This window comes from Onychostoma macrolepis, chromosome 24, assembly GCF_012432095.1.
Source record: "Onychostoma macrolepis isolate SWU-2019 chromosome 24, ASM1243209v1, whole genome shotgun sequence".
In the NCBI taxonomy this organism is placed as follows: Eukaryota; Metazoa; Chordata; class Actinopteri; order Cypriniformes; family Cyprinidae; genus Onychostoma; species Onychostoma macrolepis.
The window spans coordinates 15,639,569-15,663,792 of record NC_081178.1 but is presented as its reverse complement, the minus strand read 5'-3'; the positions used below and the strand labels follow the sequence as shown (position 1 = coordinate 15,663,792).

Below are 24,224 nucleotides of genomic sequence, written 5' to 3'. Positions count from 1 at the left end.
ATATAATGTGATGTGGACGAGCGTGCGTGTGAGTGTGTGAAAAACCTTTAACACTTGATATCTGGATGGCACAAAATGGCTTCAGCCGGAACATTACCTAGATGTGTATCACAGGCTCAGAGGAATTCCTCTGCTTCTTAAGTGCTCCTGAAGACAAGACATGCACAAAATCTCCCCACAAAGAAAGCTTCCTAATGGCTCCCACAAGACCGTGATATCATTTATTTTTCGGATCAGATGTACAAGTTGTACCCTTCATAATTCGTGGAGGCACATTTGACCTCGGCGGAAAAGGAGCTTTTTCTTTTCATTGCTGTCGTTTTTCACATGCATTTAGCCCTGATGCATAGGTACAGTATATCGTTTTAAAGCACTAAACTATTAGTATGTTTTATAAGACAGATGGGTGATGTAGCCCAGCTGATAAGCCGTGGCATGCCTCTGGAATGCTTTCAACACATTGATGAGATGACAACTTATTATTGATTTGTCTTTATTTAGAAGAAGCCATTAAATAATGTATGTGCCCATGTGTGTAACCTCCCACTCCTGTGCCCCCCTCAGCCCATTAAAGCACCCATGTCTCACAAACGTCTGAGATCCTTGGACTTTCATTTAATTAAATTATCTCATAATGAAATCTCCTTTAATGAGATTAATTTTAATTATTCATCATGAGCTGATTTGAGTAAAAGACAACGTGAATAATTGATCGCGCTGCTAAACATTTTTTTTTCAATTGATCACCTTTTGCTTTGGTAAAAGGTACAGTTTATTAAAGAGACCACAGCTGATGGTGTTGCAGGTCAGGGATGCTGGGAGTGGGTGCCCTCGGGGTCAAATCGAGGCAGGGTTGGTCAGTTTACATGGCGTGGAAGCAAAACTGTGGGTTAATGATGTACAAGTATCAACGATTAAGAAAACAAAAAAAAAGAGGAAGAATGTAGTTGATATCACCTGTGTTAATGTTCTTTTTGTATTTTTCTTGGTTTTGTATACTCTTAATATGAAGGTTCTTTAGATTTTTTAAATGTTCTTTACACTATGAAAAAAAAAAGGTTATTTTAGGAACTGTTCACTAAAAGGGAACTAAATATGGTTCTTCTGTGGCATTTCCTCAAAAAAAAAACTAAAAATAAAAAAAACCTTTTGGGACTTTTATTTTTAAAAGTGTATGTTTTGGGGGAAAAAATCCGTCCCAAAAAAATGTGGTGTAACATTCAGTAACATATCTTAATCACAGGTCTTAATGATAATTTTTTTTTTAAATAAATAAATAAATAAATATATATATATATATATATATATGTGTGTATATATATATTTTTTTAATCTTTGAGATACTTTTAAAGTTTTTGTTATTTAGTTTTTGTTTTAATTTAGTTAATTACTAGTCTTTGTATTTTTTAAGTTTCCATTAATTTTCATTTAGTTTTAGTTATTTTATTACTTGAACTTAAACTAAAAGAAAATGACAGCTAGCCTTGGCAACTTGTGTTTTATTTCAGTAAATGTTTATTTAATTTTATTGAAGTGATTATTATTTTATCGAAGTAATGCAATTTTGTTATGGTTTTAGTTAACAATAATAACCCTGTTCAAAAGTTTATAGGGAGTCACAACACATGACATTTTCCAAACTGATATCAACAAATATCATCTGATATTTTAAGAGACATTGACCTCTGACAGGCTTTGTTTTTATGAGGTGGCATGGCTCAGTAATCTTTAATTCAGTGTTTATCATTTTGTGTTGGGGTCTATTCATTTATTCTTTTATGAAAAACAAAAATCTTTTGTACTGAACATCTTTAAACATTTTCATTTGGCAAAATGAGAAAAGTTTGTTTATATTTGCACATTATGCTGTTTACAGTATGTCATAAATATGCTGTTTTGTTCTGATCGTGTTACTCCATGCAGCAGGGAGCTCTTAACTAGTTGGCGTTGGCACCGGTTGGGCGTGTTCTCTTAGCATGACAGATTGCACCACGGTAACCTAATCTTCTATTTCAAATTCTGCTCTCCTGGAGGGATAAAAATAAGGAACAACATTTGCACTCTTCTGCCTAATCAGCCTTTTCCTTCATGTATTAGAGATGTGTCTATAGCGGCCGAAGACAAGAATGTCGACTGCATAGCAGGCTGCCTCCTTTTATTAGAGCTTTTCAATATCTGATCAATTATTCAGGCCCAGAGCAGCCGTTTGGTGAGACAGAATTTCAGCTAGCTTGTAATTTTGTAAATAGCATAGTCATCATGTGATGGGTCATTCGTCATGCCGGTAAATGCAGAAGAACCTCAAGAGACAGAGAATAGGTGAGGTTTCACTTTGTCAAAGACTTCATTTACTTAAAGGTCATCCCAAAATATTTTACTTACTCTCATAAACCCGTACTGTGCAACACAACGGGACACATTTTTAATAATGTAGTGGTTATTCTTTTCCATACAATTATGACGGAATGAGGACTGGCGCTTTGAAGCTTCAAAAAATAAAAGCATCATAGAATTGGTCAACTTGTGCACTATATTTTATGTTAACTGAAGTCATTAAGTGATTTTGCGTGATGAAAGGCCTGCAATTTTGTTCACTGTAAATTATCTCCTTGGTACATTCATGTAAGTGGCATATGCTCAAATTCTTTTAAACTGATTCAGTTGATTTGGTTCTGAAAAACAGTCTGAATGATTTGTACGAATCAGTCTGATCCAGATCCTAATAACCCGGGAAGTTTATCAGGGAATAACAACACTAATTTCAGTCTGTTTCCCACACTGAAAAAACACTTAGTATACTAATAAAATACACAAATTTGACCGATTACTTGTGATCCCTTGATTAAATGTGATCTCTCTTTGGTGCTTTTGTGTTCTTTCTAACGCTTAAAAGGTTTAGTCCCTATTCATTGTTTAATGGAAAAGTGCTACTAGCACATTATTAAAAAAATATCCTTTTGTGTTCCACAGAAAAAAATGGTTTAGTGGAGAAATAATGACATTTTAATGATAATAGCTTCTCCTTGAACTTTGAAATGTCAGAAATTTTGGTAAACACTAATATATAGAAAGTGCACAGTATCATACAAATGCAAAACACCATCATATTAACACAAATCACACTAAAATAATGCAAAAAACATAATTTACTAACTTAAGTTGTAGCATAAAACCCTTATGCACATAACTTCCAATTATATATATATATATAATTATAAAAAAGACTGTAAATTCTAAGATGACTTATTCTTTTTCACTTCGGAAAAACTGTACAGTGAACAGTATTTCACCGTAAAATGAAATGAAATGTCCTGTTAGATCTATTACTGATTTTCACAGTATATAGTAAGAAAACATACTATATACCACAATTAGCAAGTTTTTGACTTTTACTGTTAAAATGGTCTTTTACAAGTACATTTCTTTTTCCATCTCCAAACGGGCCTGGCCTCGCCTCGCTAATCCACTGTTCCAATATGCATCTTAAGACAGAAATGACAGCTGTCTCTGCTGAGTAGCCATTAAAACTGAAGCTGGATGTCATTTCCATTCTTCTAGTGAGTCTAAGCCAGGTGCGGCCGAGAGGGAGAACAATTCCAGCCCAGTGAATGAACAAACCCCCAATTACCCTGAATGTCCCTCTGGTAGCTTTCATTCAAGCAAATGGCTCCTCTAATTGGCCTGACCAGTCCTACCTGTTTCACATCCAAATCCTGGACTATTCTTCTGCAGTGTATCCACAGCAACAGGAAGTTTTTGCGGCCTATAAAAAGTTGCGAGTCGTGTAACCGAGACTTGGCAGGGAGTGTTACCATGGTACGCTTCTCTATTTATAGATCAATCTTGCTGTGAGCCGTGAGTTATACCCCTCAGATGTTTGACGACGAGACTTTGGATATCGCTTTACTTAATGTTTGTTTAAAAAATTATGTTTTGCGCTGTTCTGTTGTTAAGGAATTGACGATGGTAATGCAACGTAGCATTCACGACACATTTTATCAAGTCCTTCAATACTCTTGTTTTGAAATTTATGACAAAAATCAATTTTTTTTTTCTGATTGTGGCAGTGCGTAGACCGAATCATATGTTAGCCATCTGAGTGCAAAGTTAGTCATCCTTTTCTTCATTTATCATCATTTATTAAAGCCAAACCCTCGGCATACGGACAGCCTGCTAATGTTATTGGATGCAGAGGATTTTATAACCCTGTCTGAAGGCATTCAAGTTGGCCAGGCATTTTTTTCTTTTCCTGTGTGTTTTTCCACAAAATGAAAGTGTGACTCAACGTCTCCCATAAACATTTTAGTCATACGAATCAAATGAAGAGCAGCAGGGATTCTGTGAGCCCATATTTTAATGGAAACATGTCTCACAATGGTGTCAAAACTCCATTATGGCCTGTTTTTTCCTCAGTTCTTTGCTCGTCAAAACACATTTCACTCCGAATCTATGCGTCATCCATGACGGCGGTCCCCTCGCCTTGATTACTGCTTCCTGTCAGTGTTTTCTTGTCACATTTCCATAGGCTGTGACAGTAGGCAGGTCGACAAGGGCCTGTGAAGAGGATGTGTCATCAGGTGAACTTCAAATGCTGTTTTGAAACAACTTTTCCTCTCCGGTGTATCCATTACGAGGAATCCACCCTGCACATCCCATTCAGACGCGGTGATATGATACACCCCAGTGAAGTCATGGAGCAAGTATACTACATGCAACCGAGCAATAAAAGCCCTTTCCCTGCGGTTTTGGTGCACAGAAATGTGTTTGTGAGGAAAGATCAGAATGTATACATCTGGAAACGAACGTCTTCTGCATATTGAAGCTTTACTTTTAAGTTTGTTACTCTTTTGAGTATGTCCACGACACCCCAGTGGTGTTGAGATGGGATTTTTGGCCATCATGTCAATCATTGAGAGGCCTAGATATATAGAAGACAAGGTTTGACATATTTTTGAAGAGTTCAGCTTCAAGTCCCACTAGGCGATTTCCATTTCCTCAAAGAGGAAATCACCTTCTGAGCACTGCACGAAAAGGAAATAAACATGGAAAGTTGGCACGTCAGTCCAGAAATTGTGACTTTGTCGCTGCTGTGTTTTAATGTGAAGTGTATTTGGTGCACTTGCCCCTTGAAAAAGTCTGCACAAAGTTGGGGTGCTAGATTTTTATTGTAAGTAAAGGCAACTGTCTTTGCGAGTTTTGTCAATTAAGTAGACGAGACCCAGAGCCTGGAGTCACGGGGAGTTAGGCCTCATCGGGGGATGCTATTAGCATGTGTCTTTGCTCTCTCTCTTTCTCTCTCATGGATAGTCCTAAACTGTTATTAACCTTTGGTTATTTTTGAACTTCTGGTCATGCTTCAAGTCACTTTATATGACGCCAGCATGATGGGAGGCAACCGCTGGCCAAGCAAGCTGCTAATAGTTCACACACTTCAGGGGCCGCTGCAGCATCTTCCTGTCCTATGAAACGAATGGCATTCCAAATCCAGATAATCCGAGCGTTATTTTAAATGCATATACGTAAGGAGAAAGAAAGAGCCAGAGGAGTTCAGCTGTTAAACGTCCAAACTAGAGTTAAAAATGAAATCTGCCGCCCAATAGCAACCCTGCCATTATATATGGTAAGCAGTCCTGAGTGATTTAATTATACTTCCTGAAGAGCAAGTGTGGAAATATTTTTAGTACAGATTGTTTCTAGTTGCTTCCTCAGAGTTGGTAGACCGAAGATGCTTCCCAGGCGTTTTATAAATTCAAAACAGTTTTAATGTGAAAGAAAAAGCAATAGTATAGTGGCCCAAAAAGTTTTGTCTAAAACTTTATATATATATATATATATATATATATATATATATATATATATATATATATATATGTATATATGTATATATTACATATTACATAATATGCATGTGTGTACTGTTTATATATATATATATATATATATATATATATATATATAATTTCTTGATTTCTTTTGTATAAATATATATTACACATATTTTTAAATAAATATATATATATACATATATATACACATGTACATATACAAATATGCACTGTACACATACGCATCTTATATGTGATATTCATTACATATTATGTAAACACAAACTTTTTTTGGATGCAATTAATCGATTTGGCAGTAATATGTATGTATGTATGAATAAATATATAAATATATATTACATAAATTTCTTAAATATAGATACGTGTGTATGTGTGTGTGTGTGTGTGTGTGTGTGTGTGTGTATAATAAGAAGTAAGCATATTTTTTTGCTTAAATGTGCTTGAAAAAGCATTTTTTTTAAAGAAAAAATTATCATTGTTTTTTTTTTTTTTTTGTGTGTACTAAAATGTATTTTAATAAACCATGAAGTAGTTTTTTTATACTGAGAGAAAACTTATGTTTAGAACAAAAGGCCTTTCACAATGCCTGCGTTGCTCTAACCTATGATGCCTACATATCAATGAGGCTGCACTTTTCTAAGCTGTGGTATCATCTAGCACATTTACACTACCCGCTGAGGCGCACATGGATCCATTTCTCCCTTACGCCGAGACACAGTCGTATTCTCGCTCTTGCATTCCTTCCATGCGCCTACCCCTTCCCTGGAACTGCCCGCTGCCATTGTGCAGAATGGCAGTACCCCAATCAAAGTGGCTTTCATCTGGCCAATTTAAACAGACAACCCCAACCAGACATTTGCCTAATGTGTTTTTGTTATGTGGGCTCCTGGCTTCACAAATGTCAGCCGGCTGGAAGGAAGCAGTGGCTCTAACCTCTGTAGTTTCAGTGCTCTTCCCCCACTGGGAGTTCTGCTGGCCTGAAACTAATCCCTCCGCCTGAGAGCCGAAGTGTCCTCTCTGCAGGGGAGAGCCCATTCCGGGGGCCAGGGAGCGGCGGTCTGGCCGCGGCACTCTGCTGACCTGGACCCAACTGGGGGAGGCAGCTGTGAAGGCTGGGAATGCCACATTTCTGACCAAAACCAAGACAGTTGGGCCAGCGCTGACAAATGTTCCTATGGACGCCAGGCATGCTTGCTTGGAGTCATTAGAAGGGGGCCTGAAAATTTATTACGAAACATATTGGTATTTTAGGGCGCAGCTGATTTAAATTTAGTGGAGTCAAGCAGACTTTCCCATTCAGGAATTTAAGATTCCAGTTATGGTTTATGTGTATATTATACACACTATACCATTTTTTTTATGTTGTGTGTGTGTGAGTGAGTGTACTTGTTTATGCTAAATTGTGGGGACCTGAAATTTTTGACATTGCCTGTGGTCCCCACGAGGGAAAAAAATAAATACAAATAGTAAATGATGTTTATCTGAACATGTAATAATGCAAACAGGTTTTCTGTAAGCGGTAGGTTTAGGGTTAGGGGAGAGAAAATATTGTTTATATCGTCAGTATAAAAGTAACAGAAGTCTATGGAAAGTCCCCACAATTCAGAGAAACAAACATGAGTGTGAGTGTGTGTGTGTGTGTGTGTGTGTGTGTGTTTGTTTTTTATGCTTTTCATATAAATGAATAAATTATGTAAGAATTTTGTAAGGGTTCATAAAAGGGTCTTATGTTCACCTGCATTTACTGGATCAAAAATACAGTAAAAACAGTAATTTGTGAAATATTATTGCAATATTAAGTAGCTATTTTCTATTTCACTATATTTTGGAAATGCAATTTATTCCTATGTTGCAGAGCTGCATTTTAGCAGGCTTCAGTGTCATATAATCCTTCAGAAATCATACTAATATGCACATATTATACAGTATGAAACTTTATAAAACTTTTTTTGTGGAATCAAAGGTCTTTTTTTTCAGCATTCTTTGCTGAAGAGAAAGTTTAAATTAACAGCATTTATTCAAATTGGATCTGAACAGTATTTACTGTAACATTTTGATCAATTTAATGCATTCTTGCTGAATAAAAGTATTGATTTCTTAAAAAAAAAAAAAAAATTTCAAATGCATGTATATTTTAAAAGTATTTTTGCTTATACTCCTGACTAGAAGTTCTTTGTAGCACATGATGCCACTCTTTTAGTTGATGTTGACAGTGCTTGATTTCTACACTGAGGCATTGTGTGGTTTCATATGACTTACAGCACCTGCAGCTTATTTGGTAGTTCAGTTTGTCAACATCAGCACTGCCAAAACAGTGGAAATACGGCCAGGACATTGAATGGACTAACATTTTTTTTTTTAAATACATTGTCCAGAGTGTGCTCTTGATTGAAAACATAAACAGCTGAAGTTACTTCAAACCTTGCCATTTTCTCTTCTTTTTAACGACAGCCAATGGTCCTAGTACAGCATTTAAATAAACACTCCAGTAGGGAGTATGTCCTGTATATAACCACGATCCTCTGTGATGTCTCTCTCTGAGTAATAGGTCTCTGTAGTTCGCTTGTTTTTGGTGTTTTTTCAGAGCCCTAGAGAGTAATAAACTGCCTTCTTGAGGATCAGAGGGCCCTCATAGAACTTCACCAGGTGTGCTTGGATCCTCATAAAGCACGGCCTGCAGTGCACTCATGGGTAGAAGTGTCCTTTGTGCCGCTCTTAAACAAACACACTGTCGGCATTTATGTTTTTTACGTCTCTGACTTTTCAAAGTACAAACATCATTGTAGTTGGAAATTCACACTGATGAGTTGCAATCGAATGAATGTAACTAACTGAATATGAAACATATGTATCATCTTTTTGGTTGCTCTCCAGTTTGTCTTTCCCCGTGATTGCAAATTTTGATTTATTCAGCGCTCTTTTGAGGTTAACCGGCTAAATTATTCTGATGAGGAGAAATCCAGTTGTTTCAAAGGCATTAAGTATGAACATACTTCCATTGGTTCTAGCAGATGAACGTGATGTTTGTTTATAGAGAAATGGAGCTTCGCTGCAGCTTTTATTCACCACTTGAAAGCACTTTGCTTGCTACTAATTTACCTTAGGGGGCTTTAAAATTATCTGTCTGTGCTGTCGAAATCTTTATTGTGGTGACAACTCGTCATCATCATCAAAGATTGCCCTGGAGTCAAATGAAGCCGGTTTTTGAACAGTAGGTATATGGTGTTCTGTTGAGCAAATTCCGTCTGATTGGTTCTCCTGAAATTAAGCACTGCAGGTTGGATCAGCAAATGTAGTTTTGGAGATTGATGGTGCAGTCTGTGGGATCAGGCAGGAGGAGAGAAAAACACCCACTGATGGAGTCGAATAATCCATAAAACGTCTAGTACATTGTATTTGAATTTAGCTTTGCCCATTACTTCTGAATGCAACAGAACTGGGTTGAGTTTTTCAGATTAACAATTAGAATCCTTTTTATTTGTCTTTATTCGTCATAACTAAACCACTACTGTTCAAACGTTCAGTGGGGTCTGTAAAATATTTTTGAAAGAAGTCTTTTATGTTCACCAAGGCTGCATTTATTTGATCAAAAATACAGTAAAAACTGCTATATTGTGAAATATTATTACAATTTAAAGTAACTATTTTCTATTTAAATATATTTTAAAATGTTATTTATTCCTGTGATGCAAAGCTTAATTTTTTAGCAGTCATTGCTCTAGTCTTCAGTGTCACATGATCCTTCAGAAATCATTCAGATATGCTGACTTGCTGCTCCAGAAACATGTTTTATTATTATCAATGTTGAAAACAGTTGTGCAGATTGATATTTTGTGGAAACCATTTTTTCAGAATTCTTGTTTGAATAGAAAGTTTAAAAGAACAGAATTTGTTGAAATAGTAATATTTTTACTGTCACTTTTGTGCAGTTGAATGCATCCTTGCTGAATTAAATTAATTTCTTCCTTTCAAAAAAATTTAAATAAAATAAAAAATCAGCCCACAAAGTGACAATAAAGATATGTACATAATACAATATAAACACAGTAGACTGTTACCGACACTGCGTATTATTTACATTGTCTTATTTTACTGTTTACCTCAATTTTACTGTACAGATGATATAATAAGATGAGATAATTTGCTAAATGGCCTCATAAACTCATGCTAAATATGCCATTAAATTGCCAGTGATTTGTAAGTAACTCTTTTCTTTTCTCCCTGGTGAATTATCTTTTAAAGTATTACTAAAATATTCATTGTTTAGGATGTTGATTTATACCAGAGGTGTCAATAGTCAGGTCTGCAAGAGTTTAGCACATAAAAATTGTGCTTCAGTTTTCAACTAGCTGTCTTTTTTACATTTTCCGTCATTAAAGACAAGTTTTTATAGCTCGGTTTTTCAAAGCAGAAAATGTACTCACTATGAAAAGACTCCTTTAAAGACAGTATATCCAAAATATCCAGTATCAGCTGCTTGTACGGCTTGGTAAAATCACCACAGAGCCAACTCTCCCATCCTTCTCCTGTCAGAGGCATGAATTTAGAGGCCCAGAATTATTTTTCCCTCTCGTTAGTAGGTAAATATTATGTAAAATGTGTAAAAAGTTGCTTTCATTAGGCAAAAACTGAAGTTCAGGTTTCGTATCTTGGGGGAAGCTTTAGAGTTTTATGTTCTAGGAGACGGGCAGAAAAAGCAACTCGATCTCCTCGAAGTGTGACATTGTGTAAACACTCTGGTAGTAGATTGCAAACAACCAGCGTTGTTGTGTTGGTTAGCATTAGCATTATTAGCATCACAAAGACTGCATATTTTCTCAGTTTTCTCAAAGCAGAAATTGCTCATAGTTTGAAGAAGTGTAATTGTGCTATACAATAACAATAATGACATTCCATTGGGGCATCCATTTATTGTCTTTCAGCTGAATTACTTTAGTGAGTAATGAGTAGCTCAACTTCAGCCAGTTGCTTTTAGTGGCTCAGCTGTGGGCAATGCATGAATCATAGCATAATTATGCATTTGTGACATAATTTCTTGATAACCCCTGGTGCAATGCAGGACACAGTAGATCCCCCCATGTGTCTAGATTTCAAGCAGGCATCTCTGCAGCCTCCCAGTAAGACTGCAGGGTCCCATCAAGATAATCCTTAATAAAGAACGGCTTCACTTTTAATCTTACCCACTTCTCATATTTCTAGCTTGATATAGTTTTTGGCAAGTAATGTTTTAGCACTGATGTCAGTCTAGGACTATCAATGCATCTTTGTTAAGTCCATCATGGGCACATAATAGGAACATTGCAAGCTTGATTGTCTAATTCTAAAGCGCCGTTTTGCTAAGTGTTTAAGTCTAGCGGAAAAATAAGGCTGTTAAGGCTTAGATTTAGGCTCTCAGATTTAGGATCAATACACACACACACAAAAAAAAAATAAATAAAAATAAAAAAAAATATATATATATATATATATATATACTTGTACTTGTTTTTTAAATATATATAGATATATAATGAAAATAATATATATATTGTTAATTATTTAATTATTTTAATTCCAAAATACATAATTTGCAGTATAGAACTAAATATAATTGAACATTCTCACACAACAGTATTACACAATATGATAAACCATATTATCAGAACTTTGAAACTAGCTTTATACTTTGAAACTAGCAACTCATGCAAGATATGAATTTAGTTTAGTTATTTATGGCCTTTCATGTTAATGAGTAAATACATCTCTCAGAATCTTAATCTCAGTCTTATTGAATATTAAGAGAGATCTTTCACCTGATATTGTGCTATTTATAGTTATGGTACAGTAATGTGAAACGTACCTTTCCGTTGACGTTAAAGCTTTGCTTAGGGGAAATTGAAAGTGTTTGCTTGGGAGACATAAACAACTTGGGATAATTATGCTGTGCAATTTTAAAATATCTGCAAAATTACATTGAAAGTTAATTTTATGTGCGAGAGAGGGGGTTATAACTCGATTGGCGTATAAACCCCTCAGCTACGGCAAATAGTTACTTGAGATCCCCTCTGCATTTATTAGTCTATTGAGTTATCAAGAGCCTCTTCAAAATGCAATATATTTAATTTTCTCAGGCTGAAATGTGAAACGCCGGCTTTTACCTGTAGGCACATCTGTAGCGTAAATGCCTGTTCATTTGCATGACAACTGCTTTAGTAGCACCACATCTAGATGAGGAAAAGTCAAGCTCGGGTCTATTTATACTGACGTGAATGGCAGAGGTTTGACCTGCTGTCCCATATATGGCTGCTGAGTCCATTTCATTGCGACACACCAGCATCATGAAGGTGTGTGAGTAAGTTTGTGAGTGTGTGTTTGTAGCTTATTTGGGAATTTATTTTAATATTGGCCTATATACTTCAGCATATAAAATAAGGCACATGCTGCATTTGTTTGTTATAGAACAAATTGTTTAGAGATTTATTTATATTTGATAAACTAATTGAAAATTAAAAATTAAATTAATTAATCATTTTACACGTTAAAAACAAACAAACAAACAAAACTAAACTACTTAATTACGTATTTCTTTATTATATTTATATTTTAGATATTTTTAATAGAAATCCACTTTACATTTGTTTGTTTGTTTGTGTGTGTGTGTGTGTTCTTGTTATTCTTTTTGTGTACGATACATTTACTTATATTGTTATATACACTTATATTTTATGTGTATAATGTGTGATATACCCATATGCACATGTTTGTTAATATATGTTCATTTACATATAAACATGTTAATGGTCTTAATAATCTAACACACACACACACACACACACACACACACACACACACATATATATATATATATATATATATATATATATATATATATTAACATATCTGGCAATCTATCTAGCTATCTATCTAATTAAATGTAAAAATAAATGAAATTGCATGTTATATTTTAATAAATGTGTATGTATCTTTATTTCAATATAAATGTGTATATACATATATGTTATATTGAGAGATTCACAACACATCCACAATAGGAATGCATTTCTTTATGTAATAGATTGCATTTGGTAGTATTCCATTGTGAGGGAGCAGTGAAGGTAAACTTTGGAAACAAATGAAGTAATAAGCTGGAGCAGACAGACGGCAGTCATTACCTTGCAAACAGCAGTGAACAGTCTACTTGTTGATGGAAGGCTTCCACTATAACGCTGATCGGATGAGCCAGTTTGCTCCAATAAAATCACCTCCATCATTTACAAACTATATTTACTTAATGCATAACTACTAGGATCCTTTTGTCAGGGACGAACCAGAAAGATTCAGCCACAAAAAAGAACCGGTTTGTGGGAAGAAGAAAATAAAAATAAACGGGAGAGAGAGAGAGGAGAGAGGAAAAAAAAAAAAAAGAAAGAAAAAGCTATGCCCTGGGGCTGTGTGTGTGCAGAGCCACAGGATCCAGCAGACTAGCAGAGATGCATGCAGGATCTGCCGTTTCATTGTCTTAGGATCACTGATACAATCTTGAGGAAGGCTATATTGCTTAAAGCTGTGAGTGAATGACATATGGAGGACTGGTGTGAAGAAAACTCCCCAGTGCCTCCTCCAAACTAAAGTCTTCCTGTGAGAGAGAGAAGCGAGCAACTTTCTGCGCTTTCAAACTGCATGCTCCCTCCCTCCCTCCCTCTCTGTCTCTCTCAACCGGCTCTCTCTCTTTCACTCTTTTTTTTTTTCTCTTCCTCAGACACTAGCTAGTCACTGCCTGCAGCAGTAATCGGACAACTCTCGTTCTTGCTCGGAGTCTGTCTCTTGAGATCTAGCACGGGGCTCCATGACTTTTCACCCTTAAAATGAAAAAGAAAAAACTTGTCTTTTATCGCTAATCTGCGCGTTTAAAGTCAACTCTGAGAGAAGTTTCTTTTTAAAAAAAAAACTTCTTTATTTGCTCTGGAACGGACAGACACTCAACGGAAGATTGCAAAAAAGGAGGAATAAAAGAAAAAGTGCAAGGATTCTACCATAATTGTAGTGAGTACTATTTTGATTAGTCTTTTCTTCTGCTTTTATTATTTTACGCGTCCCATGTTGAACTTTTTAGTTACATGGGTATTTGCAGCTGTGATCACATAATCAAGATCTAGATTAAATTGAAATATTTTCAAAAAAACGCCTTCTGATTTTTTATGTTTGTCAATCAGGAGTTGTTTAAATGACAAAATTGCAGTCCTTCAAAACCGGCAACGTTATCAAGTTATCTCTCAACAAATTTTATTTTATTTTATTTTTAATCTACACTTAATGTACGGTTAAATCCTCAATAGTGTCGGTTTACTTTATTACATTTAATAAAAGACTTTAAAATATAAAAATAAAGCTACTTATGTCAGGAACACCATTTTCAATAGGTACAAAAATTATATTGCTGTAGTATATATTGGCAGATTATTTTTAAAACATAGATATCAAAGTTAATAAAAGCTAATTGCTGTTTATACATACAAAGCATTTACTCGTTTTAAAAAAAAAAAAGCAATATGGTGTATACTATTTTGAGTTCACTTTCCTACAAATGTCCAATTTCAGTTTTATTTTAAAATTTCATTGAATACACTCTGTGTATTTTAACATAAAATTCCTTATAAAATACAGAGACAGCTTAAACAGTTTTAAGATGCATCATGTCACTTTTACCGTTTGCCGCTCAAATTTAAATCCCCAGTGACTCTCTCTCACACCTGAGAGCTCACGCACCTGATTCACACCTTCAGCCGTTTCAAATTCACCTTTTTTATGTCTCCTCAGCCCTCAGGTGAGGACTACTTTTTTGAAACTTTAAAACAGGTGTACAAGGCAATGAAATAAGAGATTGCATTGTAAATAATGACCCCATTTTGAGTCCTAGATAATAAGTTTCTATTTTTCATCCAGCAAGTAATACCCCAGATTCTGTTCAGCTGGCAGAATAAACAAAACCAGTTCAGTTTTAGCAGTTGACATCCAATGCCATCTGCTGCAGGCAGGAATGCTTTAGGGTAGACAGACAGGCAGATTGGTGTCTTGTAAGACATCGGCAGGCAGCCACCAAAACCAAGACACCCGTACATTTTTGAAAGAGTTGTTTTCTATGCGAGGATGAGGAAGCTTCTTTGAGAATTTAGCATTTTGTTTTACCTTGATAAAATTATGCAGGACTTTCTCAAAATGGATAATATTCTTTTCACTTTAGTCTTGACGTTTTGACTTTCTATGCATTAATTTAGTAAATAAGCACTGGAAATAGTTTTTTAAATCTGCTTTTATTTTATAATAATTGAAAAGCCATTCCACGGCAGCTGTTTCCCGGCTCGCGCTGTTTTTTTTCCAGAGTGTGTTAATACGGTGTTGCCTCCAGCCGCCCTCTCTGTGTTCCTTTCGCACAATAACCCCGCTTATCTAATTACTTCATAATGGGCTGCTTGATTTGGACTGTTTACACACTGTATTTGTTTTAATAAGGCATAAGTTCGACTGCATTAAGCTCTCTCCGATAAGCCCTCATGCGTTCAGCCCCACGACGTGCCGTTGTTTGCCGAAGGCCCAATGTGTTCCGTATGTGTGCGGCCGAGCTGGAAACAGTGCGCGGTGAAAGACACAGGGTTAATTGAAACTGCTGCGCTCCACTGTTTATGAGATAGAGACAGCGGAAATGGTTTTTGGCGATTAGTTGTTTACTAAATACAGTAGAGTGTTATTTTGTTAACATGCCACTGTTGGTCTCAGGGAAATATCGCTCAGGGAGAAGGAAATAAGGGCTGAGAAGCTCAATTGATCACGGCTCTTCTACATTCACAATTCCTTTGTGTTTGTTTACATGTAATCAAGGAGTTTGTTTACTTAAGCAGAGGAGCAGAGGATGAGCTAAACCTGAGTATCCTTTTTTTTTTTTTTTGCTTTTAGGGTGTCTGTGTAGATGCAGGTTTTAGTGTTGTGAATTAAAGAAAATAGGGGGGAAATAAATTAAATGTAAATGTAAAATCTGTTTTATTTATTTTTTATTTTTTTTAATTTAACTTAATTGCAAAGGAGTGTTTTTGTCAAATTAAAAGCTGAGAAAAATTATGCATTAAAATGTTATGCTTTTTCAGTAACAATTTACGTGTTCGCAGTGTGATTGCCTTTTTTTCTGTGACACTGCGGTGGGGAGAATTTGATCAGATGTGTACCTTAAATCTTCTCTAGTGAACACTCAAAGCGGATGGACTTCTGGAAATAATTTAGCGACTTGAAGAGCTCAGAATTAACAGATTTAATGTAGCTGCGCTGTCCATCGCTTCAGCTCCATGTCAGATTGAACAAAATGGAAGAGACAAATTGCCTATCAGCAAACCGCAGCACGTGTTCGGAATGAAGATTTTTATTACACAAAATTTTAAAAGTTTAAATTGTCTGTTTAAATGAAAAATTAAAAAGCAAACTGATTTTTATGGATATGTGTCCAAGTGTGCGTTTCCACATAAATATGTGTCCTTTGATTTGATAATCGATATATATTTTTATAGGCCTCATTTATTAGTATATATTGATTATCTTAAGTGGATAGTTTTCATGTCATTTTTAAATAAATATAATTAGTATTTTAGTACATTCACAATTTTAAATCAATAATTTAGTTACAGGAAAAAAAAAAAAAAAACTTTAAAGCATATAGCTGCAACAAAATTAAATCTGATATTACAGGCACGCATTTCTCATTCTGTTCTTTTTTTGTACTTAAGGTAATCAGTGTTTTGTTGGCGGTGCACATTTCTTTGCTCTATGCTCACAGAGTCCAGTGAAGTGTAGCATTTTGTAAACTGTGTCTAATTCTAGTCACATCTGTGTTCAATTGTTGTCTACATCGACATTCTTTGCAAGTGGATTTATTTTTCCTGGGCCACCATGTGGATTCAGCTGACCAGCTTAAGTTGGGATTAGTTGTTTTAAAGTTATTTTGATTAAAGCGTTGTTTTTCAAAACTAGTAACTTACAACACATGTTTTGCATAGTCTATGAAATTCAAAAAGAGACATGCATGGCTTGCCCTATAAAATTACAATCTTGTAAACTATGGCTGGAAAGCAGGCAGGGGAAAGCGAATAGACACTAATATTTCATTATAATTTTTTTTAAATTTGAAAAATATTATTGAATTTAAATATAATTGACAAAAAATCCCACAGTATAATAAATACCACCAAATATTTCAGCCGTGCTTGTTATTACATCAGAATTGAAGTATTCAGGTGAATCTCATCCGTGTCGGAGCGGCTCAGACAGCCCGCGTGCTCTACAATGATCAATGTTAAAAGCCCGGCGGTGTTTGCCGATGGAAACGCAGCGCTTGAAATAAGCAAAGCGAGACAAAAAGCCGTGCAAACAGTCGTGAGTGAAGCGTGTTTGGCTTTTTTGATGACACTTCCAACGCAGCTCTTTGTTCCCGAGAGCTTCAAAGACAGCTCAGTTCAGGTTGAATTCAAGCGCACATCAAAGATGCTGAATGCACTCCTTTTTTGTTTAAACAATAAATATTTAGCAGTACAGCACAAGGGCTTGTTTTTGCTTTTAAAAGCCCCCCCCGGCCCCTCCCTTCCCCGTTCACCTGGTGAAAAATCACCTGCTGGATGAGGGGCTTTGCAGTGAGACCGGCATGCGTAATGCCTTGTAAGCTCAGGGTGCTGAATGCAGGCCGTAGCAAGGTCTTTATTTCCCTTCCTTCTTCATCTCCCTTGTCTTGCCGTGAAACAGCTTGTGCTGGATTTTTTATAGAAAGCCAAAATACAGTTCCCAAGCTTAGGATGATGTAAAGAATGACTTTAGAGCACAAAACTGTGTTAATAAGACTAGACGGGGTCAAGAGAAGGAGAAATTTGGAAAAAACTTGACCATTATTCATCACAGCACGGCCATTGTGGGAAGAGGGGGGCAAAAAACACCAAGACCAAACAGCTCGGGTTACTACATCATGAAAACAGCCCAGGCATTAAAAATTCATGCAGGGATTTTTCAGACATTTTGGTGGAAAGGCCGAATAACCGTGACCTAGATCCAACAATTCGGCTCCGGTCTGATATTGGGTAATAGCGCCGCAGGTATCAGTGCAGAAGTGAATGGCAGAACGTAATTGTTAACTAAAAAGAGTAATAGCGGCATTTGAAGTATCATAGAAAACATATGTGGCCCCATAGGTTCCACTCCAACTGTACAAGATGCACTCAATACGTTCAACTCCGACTTCTTATACAAGATACACCCAATATGTTTCACTCTGACTTATTGTAGAAGGTGCACTCTGTAGTATCTATTTGTCCCCCAAAGCCTCAGGCGAAGTCCCAGTCATCCCCCTGACCATCATTAGGAACTGTCAGTGCGCCTGGAGAGGGAGTGTAGATAAAATTCAGATAGTGTCAATTGCAGATGAAAGATGCTAGGGGTGTCATGCTTGACTAGCTTCTGTTCAACAAAGTCCCATCTCAGCCTTACCCCCACCCCACACTTCCAGAGGCAACAGCGGCAGCGACCTCGAGCAGGCGCCCCTGGCTTGCTCGCCCAAAACTAACCCCCCCCTCCTGGTCACCCACCCCTCCCTTTCCTGCTTACCTTGGCTAAGCCGCTTTGCATGTTGATTGGGGGAGGACTAATCCAGTTTGCAGCTGTCGTAGACCAATGATGAATCACCTTTCCATCATTCGGCCAGGAGGAGGGAAGACCTGGAAGAAGGAAACAACGGTGGAGGGGTTGAGCCTATAGACAATGTGCCTCTCTGTTCCACCGACTCGTCTCTTCCCATTCTGTGTGAGAATAACAAAAATGTTTTCTCAGACAACGTCTATTGTGTCACGAATGGCTCTTCACAGAGACATCGAGCTGAAATAACAAGGAGTGATATTGTTTTTAGGGTCCTGGCAGGTGGAAAAGGGGATAGGGAGAAAGAAAGAGAGGGAAAAACACTATTTGACATAAATGGTTGAGGTCCGTCCAGTTTCAGGTAAGAGAGAGCTGATTTGCTGCCAGCAGCATCACTGAAAAGCAGCCACTTGTTTAGCAAAGTTCAATGGCTTGAGACACTTCAGGAGAAGGTGTCTGGACATTTTGTAAACTGCTGGACATGTGAAAGAATCAAGAAAGAGAGAGTTAGAGGTGTTAGAGAAGGAAAACATTTGACATATAAGCTTTGTGTCGGAAACAGACGTTGTTTGAAAAGCAAGTCGAGTTTTAACATCTCTATGGCATGGATTATTTTTCCCCCGTTTTAACTGCGACCATCTGTAACGGATATCTTATAGCCGATCAAGAACGACAGCTAAAACGAGGTATGATAATCTACGCTGATAAAGCGTTTCTTATTTCCTCCTCTTTGTTATTCATAAAAATCCAAATGTTTGTTGATAGCAGTGACACAACCATTCCTAATTGATTCTGGCAGAGCGGCACGCAAGGCATTGTGTTTTTGGCGCAATTAGCGCAATAATGCTTTTCTGAAGACTGATGTGTGTTTTAGTTTTGCGGCCGCGTTCACATCACACACAAACACCCGTAACATACATCCGACCGCAGACGCACACTGGCCTGACCTTCCATTTGCTATGCATAATAAAATCCCGTGAGTGTGTGATGGAGCCAGTAGAATAATGTTTTCAGTGGCGTGGCCCTCGGTACATAAACAAAGAAACAATTAAGACGCTCGCCAGAGCAAACAGCATGCTTTAGTGAACTCTTCAGTCACTCTCGTTGAGGTTTGAGGCCTCGCAATCACACATCTCTCTCTCTCACGCAGCCCCGGCTATTGCTGCCTCAGATCAGAGATCGCTGAGGGAAATGAACGTATGAAAATTGCAGCGGGGCCAGTGGTGGTTAATTTTTAATGCTTGAAATGAGAAAGTCAATCAATCATCAGATGTCTCATTAATTGTTAAATTTGTGTCAAATGTCATTTGATGTGCCTCAAGGGAATGCTCTTGTTTAGCGGATTTCTCTGGAGAGCTGCTGGAATGTTCTTGTTTTAATGTTGTTTGTTTTCGAGAAAGCCACATTTTTTAATTAATTATTTAAATAATGTTAAGTATTGTTGTTTTTTAAATAATAATATAATTTTATTATTAATATGGCACAGTCTCTTTTTTGCTGTTATTCTGTAATTTTATGTTGTTTGTAAAGGTAATAGATAGGTAATTCTATTTTAAGTAATTGGGTTTTTAAATATACATGGATTGTATTATATAATAATTATTTTTAGTCAGTGTTATGTAGTTGTTAATTGTGTATTTTGAACGATCACTCATATTTCAGATCTTGATGTACGCGTTAGTTTGAGTGTGTGTGCATGTGTCATTCAGTATCATGTGACCGTCTGTGTGTCTCTTCCTCTCAGGTCTATGGAAATGCAGGATCTAGCTAGTCCACACAGCCGAGTAAGTGGAAGCAGTGAGTCCCCAAACGGTCCCAACATCGACAACTCACATATAAATAACAATTCCATGACACCAAATGGCACTGAAGGTACGTCTCCAAAGCCTCCGGCGGGCCGTATACCTTCATTACTGTGGATTTATTAGCACTACAGCACACAGTTTTTAACCTGCACATTCCCTTTGTGTAACATTTATGCACCGTTAAGTTGTGAAAAGTTAAACCCGTGTTAAACATCTGCAGATTTTTGCTCTGTTGGATAAGTGAGGGGGGATTCATATACTTCAATTTGGCTATTGTAATATTCCAATTTTTTTTATCAAATTAAATTTAAATATACATGAATTTGAAGTATCTGTTTCCCTGACCTGTACAATACCTTAATTCTATATTTCTACATACATTTTTGCAAATGCATCAGTGCACTTTAGCGCTACATTTTAAAAATGACTCAATGCGTGCACTATATAAACTGTAGACCTTTCAGTGTTTTCACGGATCATGTTACAGCCCATAAGAATTTTATTCAGCTCTGTAGTAGTTTACATAATGTAATCTTCACTGTGGTTTTCTCCCATTTCTGTAGTGATAAGCCCCAACCTGTGACAGATTGTCATGTGTCCTGTCCCGTTCTTTCTCCCTATAGGTGATAACATCACTATGCTTACCACAGCTGACTGGTTGTTAAGTTCTAGTTCACAGTCTGCTGCAGGTTTGTGCAGTTCTGGCGAAACAATGAAAGGACAATACTTGGCGTCATATGTGAGATTACACACGTTATTTAGTCATTTCAGCCTGAGGCAATCCTAACAATTCCATTTGATTGTATTCACAAATGTGAAAAGCCAATTTGATGCGCTCACATCTCTTCAACTATTGTGCCTTTCATTTGGACTCTTGTTTGGCATTCTGTGTTGTGTTATGGTGAATCTGTTGAAAGCATGGTTTGAGACTTTTTGGCTATGATTCCAGACCGTCAATGAATGGTTAAAAAGCTGCGGGCACGCGTAATGTGCGTTTAGCTTTTTATTTGATGTTCTGCAGGACGGTTTTATGGTTATGTGTGGTATGTGATAAGACTTGACTGCACTAGTTTCTGCATGTGCCGTGCCACTATTTTCCCGTATCCCTTCGAGAAGGAGGGGTGGGGGGAGCGTTGGGACGTATTCAAACCGCTCCCCATCGACATGTGTTCCTTTGAGGGAGAGCATAGCTGCAACATGTTCGACATGACAAGCTGATGGCTACCTCAGCCATGAGGGATTTCAGTGGGCATGACTCCGTACCCACATTGTGAATTTTGTTTTCATAAATGTAAACCTCCACCCCACCCCCTCCTGAGACAGAGATGGATTCATTTCAAAGATCCGGGCCTGTCTAAACGCTGTGAAATCGTCTCCCGGTTGCCCTCATTGTAGTTCGGAGCGGTTGGGTCAAACACATTTTATACACCATGCATTGCCTTGACATATCAATTATGCTGCACGTCCATGCATTCCACAGTTTACTCCTGCCATTAAATTCCACCTTTTTTGCCTGTTTTCCCTTGATGCTACATAAAACCCTTCCGGTAAGAAATCAAGTGACTAATAATATTTAGAATACATCCTTTGACATTAAATAAAAGTTCAATGTTTTCATTGTTAAAAAAGTAAATAAATAAATATGAGTATGTTATATAGCATTCAAAAGTTTGGAGTTGGTAAGACTTTTTAATGTTTTTGAAAGAAGTCTCCTATGCTCACCGAGGCTGCATTTATTTAATCAAAAATACAGTAAAAACAGTTATATTTTGAAATATTATTAATTTAAATTGACTGTTTTCTTTTTTAATATATTTTCTATATAATTTATATATTTCTTAATTTATTCCTGCAAAGCTGGACTTTAAGCAGCCATTTCTTCCAAATTCAAACATCATTCAGAAATCATCCCAATATGCCGATTCAACGCTCAAGAATATTTTCTTATTAATATCAATGTTGAAAACAGTTGTGCTGCCTAATATTTTTGTAATATATAGAAAGTTCAAAAGAACAGCATCTTTTGTAATTAATTTCTTTCAAAAAAAAAAAACTGACTCAAACTATATATATATATATATATATATATATATATATACAGTATTATACTATATATTTAATTATCTGCTCTCTACTCTTTGATTTTTATATGTCATTCTGTCGGAAGTAGATTGGTTTATGCATTTAAATAATAGTGTTTAGCATATATTAGTATAGTATTGTCCTTAAATCAACACAAGAGCTGTCTGTATTGGAAGGGAAGTGTCCTTGTTTTATTTGTAGAAGAGATTAGCTTTAATTGTAGGCCTCTCTTGTGAGCTAGCCAGGATAGAGCTGTCGAAACCTGAAAGCTCTATTATCTCAATAGAAGCCCACTTCATTACGCCACCTTTACAATACCCAACCACCTAATGATCCTTTCCTCGTTGTGAGGCAATAAAACTATCTGGATGAGCACTTTGACATTACAAAAGTTTGCTTTTTGGCTATGCTTTAAATTCACGCATTACTTTTAAGATTAAGTATGTTGATTTTACGAGCAGAAAGGCATTTGCCTGTAGTGTGACTGACAACCGGCTTTACCAGTGCTGCGTCACAAATGCTCTGCTTTCCTTCTGCTTGCAGTTAAAACAGAGCCAATGAGCAGCAGTGAAATCGCCACCTCTGTAGCAGACGGCTCTCTAGACAGCTTCTCAGGATCAGGTACGACACGCACACATTCAAAGCTGTAGAGCTGACTGCTGGGAGATGATCCCAAAGATGGCTTACTGATAAGCAGAGGCCCAGGAAGTGGCCCTGTGGCTGGAGCTCTAGTAGCGTGAGGCTCTGTCTCAGTTCCCAGGCCAACAGGCATTGAGTTATGACTCTCCCATCCCCCTTCTCGGCCCTAATCGAGTGACACCCCATCCCGGTGGCCCGCACACTCTATGGGTTTTAGATGCATGACTCATAAATTATGAAATACAGTTCGAAACCACAAAACTTTATAAAGTTTGATAAGACGGGAGACATAAAGTGATATTAAATGCCTATTTGTACTCCATTTCTAAGACATTTTGGAGCCACAAAACCAGCTCGCTTGCATTGTATCAAAAACGTTATACTCTCAATGGTCTATTTTCAAACTTAAACATACAAATTTAGGTAGGTCTACTCCATGTTATAAACTCCTCACATTACTTACAAAGCAAATGCGAGAACACTTCATGGAGTATTACATTCCTGCTAATTTGTCTTATTTCCCTACCTATTTGACTTAGTACCTGATACCTTTATGTTTGACTCGTATAAATCATGGCTCGGGCTTCTATCTCTGACAATATGAATGAAGTGAAGTCATTTGAGACTGTTTTATACTCAGGGGATGCAGTAGTGTAGAGGTTCAGTGTTTGTCCAGACCAGGTGCTGAAGTGTGGGGAAAAGGCCCTGGTTTCAGGGCGCAAAGAATACAGTTACATAGAGCAAGAGCTCCTTAACTAACCCTTACTTTAGATGTCACAGCCAATTATACACGTGAGGCAAGAGAATCGCAATATTCATAATACCTCCACCCTAAAGAAAAGACATCCAAACCCTACAAATGGGAATTCACATAGGACCAAGCTTATATTTAGCGGTCTAAAAAAAGCAATGGTAAGTTAGCAAGCCTAATAATATTATTAGTAATAGTTATGATTTTTAAAAACAAATATGTAATACATAGGTTAAAAATATTCTATTCTATTCTATTCTATTTGTATTGAACAGTATTATTAGTGTTTTAGTATAAAATTTAATTAAGCATTTTTAAATAAAAATTCCAGGTAATAATATTACACATTATTAATAGTAGTAATACAAAATAATAATAGTAATAATAATAATATATATAATATAGAAAAAATATGCAATATATAAAATAATTGTATAATAATTTTAGTTGCATACAATATAACAA

At 36.6% G+C, this 24,224-nt stretch overlaps 1 protein-coding gene across 12 annotated transcripts in view; it reads left to right on the top strand.

Moving 5' to 3' along the window:
• eya1 (EYA transcriptional coactivator and phosphatase 1) overlaps positions 1 to 24,224 on the top strand; it is an 88,528-nt gene that overhangs the window by 28,185 nt on the left and 36,119 nt on the right. For 4 of the 12 annotated variants that reach the window (XM_058765812.1, XM_058765813.1, XM_058765814.1 and 1 more), the window contains 3 exons: positions 20,227 to 20,354; positions 20,911 to 20,976; positions 22,913 to 22,990. In XM_058765812.1, coding sequence (XP_058621795.1) covers positions 20,227 to 20,354; positions 20,911 to 20,976; positions 22,913 to 22,990 — 272 coding nt within the window. Of the gene's footprint in view, positions 1 to 13,606; positions 13,869 to 20,226; positions 20,355 to 20,850; positions 20,977 to 22,912; positions 22,991 to 24,224 lie in introns of those variants that run through there. The other 8 variants (XM_058765818.1, XM_058765817.1, XM_058765815.1 and 5 more) reach the window with 5 other exon arrangements.